Here is a 10,054-nt window from a genome sequence, read left to right on the forward strand (position 1 = left end):
AAACTTTTATTCAAAATTTCTTCTGTCTGCCCACCTCTCTTTATATATTAAATAAAATATATGTATTCTTTATATTGTCCTATGGTCCATTAATGCTTTATTCATCTTTTCATCTTTTTTTTCTCTGTATGTAATTATTTCCATTGCTATGTCTCCAAATTCATTAACCTTTTTTACTGCCTAATTTTTACAATTCCATTTAAAGAAATGTTTATTTCAGATATTTTTGGTGGTACTGAAAATTGAACTAGAGCCTTTGCACTGTGCTACCTCCCAGCTCTTTAAAAAGTTATTTTATTTTTTACCATAAGATGCCATATAGGGACTGTCCTTTTTATATTATTAATGCCTTAGACTGACTTCAGGTGTAGGCCATCCTATTGAAAAACCTGTTCAAGTTCTCAAAAGAAGTCCACATGCAGCACTTTGGAAACTATTCTGCAATTATTCAGCTCTTTCTAATTAATGGATTATTTATTATTATTATTATTATTATTATTGTGGTAAAGTCCCTTTTCCCCCAAGACACAGTCTCACTAAGTTGCCTAGGCTGGCCTTGAGTTCATGATCTTCCTGTCTCAGCCTCTCAGAATGCTGAGATTACATGTATGTGACATCACTCCTGCTTTATTTATTATACATTCTATCTCCAGAAATTCTTTTTTTCTCTGTTCAGTTTCTCTCCTTACATACTTTCCTATAAATCTCTAAATATATTGAGAACATTTATAATAGGTGTTTAAAGTCTGTTAAATTGTATCCTATGTATACAATTTCCAAGTGTGTTTCTATGACTGCATATTTTCCTGCCACTTGGCAGGCCCCAACATTGAGATCGTCCTGAGCTGCTGATCACAGGCATATACTACTGGATTTGGGGGCACGCTAGAGTCTCCTTTTGAAGATATTTTCTAAGTTCTTTCTCTCCTGAGCAAAGGATTGTTCAAGACAAGCACAACAGTAGCAAAGCTTTATTAAAGGTAGGAAAAGAAATAAGTTCTACAGAATGAGTTTGGGCCAAGTAAAAATAGGAAAAGAAGTACACCCTACAGAGTGAGAGTGGCTTATCCATGCTAGAGAACAGTGGCAAAGACCCAGTGTGGACTGTTCTTTTGGTATTATCCATGCCTCAGGCTGACTTCAGTTGTAGGCCATCCTACTGAAAACCTGCTCAAATTCTCACTAGAAGTCCACATGCAGGGCTTTGGAAATCATTCTGAAAATGTGCCCTGGGATCTTGTAGTTAATAGGCCACACCAACTTCTCCAACCAGCTTTGCCATGTCCTAAGCTCCTGTTTTACCACCATGTCTGACATCTCTTAAGTTTCCATTGGGTGCTGAAATATACTGAATTTAATGTTTCTGGATCCTTGATTTTGTTGTAGTCTTTCATAGAGTAATAGACTGTTCCAGCAGGCTGTAAGATTATTCATGGAGCAGTTTGAATCTTTTCAGGGCTTTTGAAGGATCTACAGTAGTTTTATTCTGGGCCTTCAATTTTAGAGTAAGTTTACTGCACTATGGGGACATGTCACTCACTGGTCTCTATTATATTTTCCACATGGTCATGTCTTTCATTCTGGTTGTTCAGAGCGCAAATGAGTCTGTCTTTTTGGAGCTGTTAATTCATTGGCTTACAGCTCCCCAATAATTGTTCTTTCCTGGTCCGATTTTTATTCAGTTAAAGCTCCAAGCCCATAAACTCCAGTTCCTGTCTTCTCAACTCAGAAGTTTGTAGGGCTCTGTTTTCCTTCCTTGCCCCACAGAATGATAACTGCCTGCAGGCAGAAAGTCAAGATGACACAGCTCTTTTTGCTTCTTCTTCTCTTAGGTTAAAGCAATCCTGAGCCACCTGTAGTCCATCCAGGGCTGAAGGGCAGTTTCATGTATTTTGTGTTTTGTTCACTTTGCCAACTGCGTAACGAGAGACACAGTCCAGATTTCCTCTTCTTGCTTGAAAGCCAAAGCCTTAGTGTCGTGGGTAATGAAAACTGTTTAATAAATGTGATTTGCTACATTGAAAAACTATTTCTCTCAACTTTTTTTTTTTTTTTTTGTGGTATCGTGGATTGAACTCAGGCCCTTGAGCTTGCCAGGGAAGCACTTATTCTACTGAGCCATCTCCTTGGCCCCTGAAAAAGTATTTCTCTTTGATACTCCTATTTTTCTCCTCCAGAAATGTAATGTTGATAGGTGAGCGCGCGCGCGCACACACACACACACACACACACACACACACACACACACAGAGTAAAATAAAAAAAACAGCAAAAGGAAAAAGGAGAGGCAGAAATGGTGAGGTGATGACTTACTCAGACTGCGCCTTCTAGCGTTAACACTCAGCCCGCGCCGTCACCTCGGGGCCGTCCCGCCCACGGGTCTCCCGCGCGCGCGCGCCCTCTCTTCCCGCCTCCCGCCGGCGGCGGCGCTCGCGCCGCGCGTTGGTGCGGTCACTGCGCCTGCGCGGCGTGCGGACGCCGCACGCTCCGGAAGTGGGCGGTGTCCCGCGCAGTTTGTGTGGCGGCGGCCGCGGGAACGCCAGCCGGCTGATTTTACTACAGGGAAAAGCGAGGATTCGAGGCTTGCGACTTGGGAGTGAGCGAGCGTCCGGCCCTGGCGGCTGTTCTGTGTTGCGGGAGGCTGCATGGAGAGTGAACAGAAGCGGCAGCCGGGCGGCGAGGCCGGGGCTCCCGCGCCGCGGCAGTGCGAGGAGGCGCCGCGTCCGGACCGCGCGGTGAGCACTCGTTCCGCGCCCCGTCCGCCCCTTTCCGGGCTCTGCGGAGCTGCACCCTGCGCGCTCGGCGCTGCCGTCCGGCCGCGGTCCCCGGTCCCCAGGGCCGTCGTGGGCGACACCCTCGAGGCCGAATTCCCTCTCGGTAACTGCATAGGTGGAGTTGTGTGCCCCGGACTTTCTGTGTTCACTGCTGCTCTTGTCATTTTAGCAGGCTCTTAGCGGTAATCGGTAAGGTTTTTTAAAGCACCGTATGCCCCATGCTTACCACTTTTTAGATTTGAGTATGAACGTGCTCAGGCAGGAGCAGCCAGGCCCCTTCCTTCCAGCCCTAACCTGGCTGGTGTCTGCCTGTTGACTGGAGCTTTACCAGCTTTTTAGCCATTTATTTAGACTACGTAGTATACAGCGATTTTGATACCTCCCTGGTATATCCTGATTACAGTGACAAAGTCGGAGAGACAGTGTTTTGGGCTCATTTGTTAGTTTTGATTTTCTGAGGCCATTGTCATTTGGGCTGGCCTCCGACAGCAGTTCTCATGTCTCAGCCTCCCGAGTGCTGGGATTACAGGCGTGCACCACCTCTCCAGGAGCAGAACTAATTTTAAACTTTACTAATTTAATGAATATAGTTACTCTTGACTAGGACTAGAGAACGTAAATCTAACATTAAAATTGGTTTTTCTTGCAGTGATAGACATATATATGAGAGAGCACCCACAAAGTGCGTGTTTTCAAGAAGCTTTCTAGCTGTTTTGTACCTTCCGTTTTAGGGCTTTCTCCCCAGGGTGTTTACACTGTACCTTCATTTTGTCATGTATGCTTTTCCTCCTGGTTGTCTCCTTCCTAAGTAGCTACCATTGCAAGAGGCCTTCCCTGTATTCTCTGTAAGAAACCACTCTTGCACTCCATTTCCTTCATTCAGAGATACATTTTGTGAGTAACATCCTCATCTTAAGTCAATTTAAAAATAATGGTCAAAAGTTCGTTTTTAAGAAGAGAAGTGTGTTGAATATGCTTCATTGTGTTTGAAAGTCTTGAAATTTTGAGATAGGGAAACTTGAAGCCTGGATCTATGTCCCAAATTGGTTTTGACTGTCATATTTCCTAAAAACTTACTGTTGTATGTTGAGTAAGTGCTCATAGTACATACTGATTACATTCATGTTAGTTGGTAAGTGTCCATAGGATGTGTTCTGTAATTGTTTACTTCTTCCTTTCACCTTTCCACCCTTTCCTCCATCTCAGTCCCATTCAGTGTTGGGCAATTTCTTTTAACTGTGAAATGAGGTCAGGTTAAAAAATTGTCAGGAAGTCACAGACTTATATATGCACAGTATTACTGTTCAGTTAAACAATGGTTCATCTGTAAGTTTTAGAATGTTTGTGTGCAGATAGTTCTACAGCCTATGATGGTAGTAAGTTGCCATTTACTAATAGCTACTTCTTAGCTAGATATTAGAAGCCTGCTGTTCATAATCTCATTTTATACTGCTACCCAGATACTATTTATTATTGCTAAATACCATTTGGAACAATTATACTTTATTTTATAGATGAGAAAACAAGATCAAAGGCTACCTAAAGTTGAGGGCTAACAGTAAATGATAGCTGGGGCTTTGTGGCTCTTTTTATTTTGCTTCATTGCCTTTTAGGAACCCTATGACTCAGAATAGAGCAAGGTAAATTATATTGGAAAAATCTCTCTCCTTTCCCATCCAGCTCTGCTTCCATCGGTTGCACTTTATTAAACACGTAGCATGGTGATGCTGCAAGAATTTGAATTTCAAATACAAGAGATTTGTACTAATTATGGGCTGTGTCCTCCCCCCTTTTGTTTTCTATAGAAAAAGCAACCATACAGGTGTGATGGCCAGGAAACAAAAGGATCTAAGTTCATTACCTCCAATGGAAGTGATTTCAGTGACCCAGTTTACAAAGAGATTGCTATTACAAATGGCTGTATTAATAGAATGAGTAAAGAAGAACTAAGAGCTAAGCTTTCAGAATTCAAACTTGAAACCAGGTAATTAAACTTTAAAATTACAAATATAGTGCATGCTTGCTATAGAATATCTTGAAAACACTGAACAGTTAAAAATCATCTTCATTAGTTATGGTGCATACCACTAGGAGATAGAAAGATCCCAAGTTTGAGGCCATCTAGTGAGATTCTGTCTCCAAGTAAGTTTTAAAAAAGGATGGCATGCTTAGCGTGCATGAGGACCCAGCTCTGCAACAAATATTTTTTAAAAAACTGATGACACTTGAAAAACACTTCAAAAGAAATTATTGCCTCTGTATCTTTGTGTGCAGTCCTACCTTTTAGAGAAAATAGGATTGCAGACTCATGTAGCTGAGTATTTCTATAATCTAATAGTTTTAATAATCGTAAGTATGCTTAAAATTTTTATATTTCTTGTAGATGACATAATTATTGAACTTTTGAGATTGAATTTTTTCTTTTGGCCATTTGTATTTCTATGAAGAGGGTCTACCTGAAACCAGGTATATTAAATCATTCACTTATAAAGTTTTTGTTTTTAGTTTCTAAAAATAAGATAGAGTTATGGTATGGATTGTGTTTAACTGAATATTGAATGAGAAAGCAATGGAACTTCATGATATATTTTTGTATTTTAATGAGTTATATATACACATACTTAAATTTTTAATAGTATCTTGCAAAACAAGTCACTCTTTTTGGTTTGAGACATGGGATAGAATGAGTAAAGAAGAACTAAGAGCTAAACTTTCTTTTAAACTTTTTTCTGGACTTTTGGAGTCCAGAAAGATATATATAAGTTTTGATAAACAGTAGAACTGCCAGGCATCAAGAAAGAAATCAACTCTTAATAAAAAGGTATTTTTTCAGGGTACTACTGAATCCTTGTTTTTTCTAAGTGTATTTCTCCTCTTTGCTTTAAAATATAATCTCACTGTTTTTCAAAAAAAGAAAAGAAAAAAAAAAAACTCCATTTTTTTCCCATGTAAATTGTCTACATAATTTGTGAGGAAAATTTTGACTTTATTTGCCCCAATTCTTTGTATTCTAAAGATACAACTTATAGTCTACAGGAGATTTTCTGAGTAAAATTTTTGTCCTCAGCTGTGAAGATCATTTGCTTGCATTTGGATTGCTTGGGAGCTAGAGATCTAGTATATTTATACGTTTATTCAACAGTCTCATGCTGAGCTCTAAGCACTACACTAGGCATTGAAGTCTTTAAGGTAAATACAGATGTGTTTCACACTTTGGAAATCTCTTAGTCTTGGCAGTATGCAAAAATAGTCACAAATCAGAATGGCTAGTGCTACATCGGTGGTCTGGCCAAGTGCAGCCTAAGGACAGAGGAGAGAATTCAGGAAGATGGCATAGGAATTGTGCTAGACAGAAGAGAGAGAGACTATTTTAGGGACAAAGAACTAAAAGATGGAAATTCTACACTGATATGTTTTTTACTATATAATCTTGCCTTTTTTTGGCTACTGTACAGTCATAGTTAATAGAATATGAAAACATCCCATAGTTAGGCCATGATGTACATTATGTTTTGTATATAGTATATAACGTATAAATGTACAGTGGGGGAGCAGGAACATTTGACAGTGACTCACAAGTGACAAACTGTTAGCCAAGCTTTGAAGGAACCCTTTGCTGAAGTATGCATTTTACCTTACAAGCAAGAGAGACCCACTAAAGATAATGAGGTAGGAAATTGGCATTAGTGCTCATTTCGCAAGGAAGGTACAGAATAAAGTAGTGGACTTGTTATATAGTCCAAGGAACTAATGGGAGCCGCAGTAGAGAAAATAGAACCAGATTTTGAATATTTTTCTGCATTGGAATTGGTAGTCCTTAGTATGTAAATATGGAGGAGCAAGGGAGGTGTTAAAGACAACAGGTACCATTGAGTTTGCAGGCAACTCTTTTAATCAGTATGGTTTCTCAAAAAAAAAAAGGAAGACAAAGCAATTTAAAGCTGTTACATGACACACAGGTCTCTATAATGCCTTGAAATCTTGTCAAAGAGGTGAAGAGATCCCTGCTCTGCCTGCCCAAGTTTCAGTACTTTGGAAGATCTAAAACATGTGAAAACATTTTGTCTTAAAACAAGCACTTGGTTTATTGTCAGTATTTTTCCAGGGTAAGGTTCCTTTTCAGTGCCAAAATTCCAGCACTCAAGATATTGGGGTAGGATGACTGCAAGATAGAGTCTCACTTAGCCAATTTAGTGAGACATTGTCTTCAAAAGAGCTGAGGTGTAGCTCAGCATGAGGGCCGTAGGTTTAATCCTCAGTACAAAAATGGGGAGGGGGACAGCAGGGTATGGCCCATTGGTAGACCACTTGCCTAGCCTCAAATACTCAAATGCCTGAGTTCAATACTCAGACACTGCTCCCCCACCTGGCAAAAAGGCTAAAATGAATAGAGGGGTTTTTTTAGTCATTAATTGGTAGTGTGACCAAAATGACTCACTTGACACTACTCATTGATAGCAATGTACATCTTTTTATTTTTACTACTGCTTTTTATTTACAGACCAATATATGGTTCAGTCAAGTAACACTGAAGTCTGAACACTGGTTTTGCCTTCTATGTGAATTACTAGTATGTTGGAGAAAAGGTTCTTCTGTACAGTAACACCTCAGTTCATGAATGCTTTTGTTTGTAAACAGTTCAGTTCACAAAAGTGTTTGGCAGAATTTTGCTTCCATTGACGAACTACGTAGGTTGACAGAGACGACTGTAGCCACCTTGCCCACACAAACACAGTTATTTTCTCTAGGATAGTAAAACAAATTAAGTTTGTAAACGGAGGTACCACTATAATACTACAATGAAAAGTTAACTTGTAAAAGGAAATGTTTATGTTGTAATAATGTTTTATGTGTATTAGTTTTTTTGCTAACTTATCTTTGAGTCTTACTTTCCTTTATTTTAACATTCACTAAATTGTGTTGACTATCAGTGTTCAATCCAGTGCCCATAAGTAAAAGTCGTGATTCTTGGCAGTAAAATTTACCTTAGTAAATTATATTTTTCTTTTACTTAGAGGAGTAAAGGATGTATTAAAGAAGAGACTGAAAAACTATTATAAGAAGCAGAAGCTGATGTTGAAAGAGAGTAACTGTGCTGACAGTTACTATGACTACATTTGTATTATTGACTTTGAAGCCACTTGTGAAGAGGGTAACCCACCTGAGTTTATACATGAGATAATTGAGTTTCCTGTTGTTTTATTGAATACACACACCTTAGAAATAGTAAGTGAATTGCTGTATTTTATTATTCACAGTACTCAATCTGATATTCTCTAGATCTTATTTTCATTTTAGCTAGAATTATAATTTATAAGTGAGTCCTTTTGTTATTGTTATGAACTTTGTGTTAGTAGGAAAACCAATAACACAGTTTTAGAAACTGCTTCTTTCCTATTCCAATAGCTCACATTATAGTTTTTTTTTTTTTTTTTTTTTTTTCTGTTTCTTTAGAACATCTGTGTGGATATTATAATCTCTTGGGAAGCTAAGAGAAAAAAAAACTGATTCCTGGTTCCACAGATAATAATTTAATTGTTCTGTAACTGCTTTGAAAATTTTTCAGATGGTGTAATATGCAGTCAGGGTTAGTGATCTCAAAATAATAACTTACAAAGAAAACTGGCGATCTTTTTTTTTTTTTTTTTGAGACAGGGCCTTGCTATGTAGTTGAGGTGGGTCTTGAATTCACTTATGTATCCCAGGTTGCTGGTCGTCTTTCTGATGGAAAGTTTATGGGAGAAAGAATTTTGTATAACTATTTTAAAGTCATATATATGTTTTAGGTAATTATGGTCAGTGCATTCTTAGTTTAGGAAAAAATAGAATGAGTCCCACAAAATATTGTTGATCTTAAAATCTGAGTGAGGAAACATCATAATATCTTATCGATAGTAGCAACACATACCCTGAGAGGAAATCTAGGACTTTGTGCATGAAAATACATAGTTTTCTTCTTAAGAAAACTATGTTGAAAGCCTGTTTTTCATTCACTTTATATTCTGACTGCGTTGGCTGGGAAAGGAAAGGAGTCACTAGTTACAGAATTACATTACTATTGTATATTCAGGCAGAATTGGGAGTGGAGTTTCTAATAATCTTGGTTGAGCATAAAGGTAGTGCCAGAAGGGGTCGACCCCTGGCTGATGAGGGGCAGGGACTGCTGGGAGAAAGGCAGGGAGTGGGTGTGGAATTCCCATTGGAATGTTCATATTCCAGGGTTCCCATCCAGGTACCAAAGGATCCTCCATGAAGATCACAGGGGGCTCAGTCCAGAGTGGCTCCTCACAGGGAATAGGCATGACATCATACTGGGGGTTGAACTCAAGAGATGGGACAGTAGCCCCTTCAAAGAAAGGACTTGAGGTGGCATTGTCTTCCCATCCCAGGATCCTATACAGGGCCTCTCCATAAGGACATGGCAAGGGGTCACGCCTTGGTTTCTCATTGGCCTCACAAATAGTCCAGTATAAATCCTGAAGACTTATCAGCAAGTGTAAACACTTTTTCCAATTCTTCCTTATGCCTCTGTAACTGAGACGCTCAGCAATCGCTTTTGACAATATGTAATTTTTCTCCTTCTCTGGTAAGTACATTTCATGTACAAGAAGTTCCCATTCTTCAAGGAAGCTTTGGATTTCCTGCTCACTCCATGGTTGAATGAACTGGCTTAATAACTTTCTTGGTTCTTGCTTTTCTTTTTTCTTCTTTGATTCTTGGTTTTCTTTTTTCTTCTTTGGTTGTTGAGTGTTTTGGAGAATTTCTTTTGAAGTTTTGGATACTTCCTCCATTTTTATTCCTGAGTTTCCTTGTAGAAGACTTCACTAAAGCCTCAGGATCTGTACCTGGAATCAGGAGAGTCAGGAGATGACCATGTGTAGAGATATGTTTGGTTCTCTCTGCTTCCCAGTTTATCCAAAATTTCTCATAGGTCTATTCTTTTTATTTTTTATTTTTTGGCAGAACTGGGGATTGAACTGAGGCCCTTGCACTTGCCAGGAAAGCGCTTATTCCACTGAGCCATCTCCCCGGCCCTCATAGATCTATTCTTAACAGCCTATTTCTGTAATATTTTCATCCAAAACGTTAAAAAATAAGTAAATTAAAAGGAAAAATGGCAGCTAGGAAGGCATATGATCTTGTGTAAATCAGTAGATTTTACTCATTCATGGACATTGCTTTAGCAGTTCTCTCTCTTGTTTAGACTATGATTTATTTCCACTGTGCTGTTCTTATAACATGCAAACATTTGTTTTCTATTTCTTTTTCTTTTTTCTTTT

The 10,054-nt window shown here is 38.9% G+C and overlaps 1 protein-coding gene across 3 annotated transcripts in view; it reads left to right on the forward strand.

Moving 5' to 3' along the window:
• The first annotated feature begins 2,501 nt into the window (after window positions 1–2,501).
• Window positions 2,502–10,054, forward strand: part of Eri1 (exoribonuclease 1) — a 27,460-nt gene continuing 19,907 nt past the window's right edge. For all 3 annotated transcript variants that reach the window (XM_023717662.1, XM_023717663.1, XM_023717664.1), the window contains exons 1-3: window positions 2,502–2,735; window positions 4,580–4,758; window positions 7,790–8,000. In XM_023717662.1, coding sequence (XP_023573430.1) covers window positions 2,646–2,735; window positions 4,580–4,758; window positions 7,790–8,000 — 480 coding nt within the window. In that variant the 5' untranslated portion in view covers window positions 2,502–2,645. The remainder of the gene's footprint in view (window positions 2,736–4,579; window positions 4,759–7,789; window positions 8,001–10,054) is intronic.

This window comes from Octodon degus, unplaced genomic scaffold (genome assembly GCF_000260255.1).
Source record: "Octodon degus isolate 3935 unplaced genomic scaffold, OctDeg1.0 scaffold00053, whole genome shotgun sequence".
NCBI classification, from domain to species: domain Eukaryota; kingdom Metazoa; phylum Chordata; class Mammalia; order Rodentia; family Octodontidae; genus Octodon; species Octodon degus.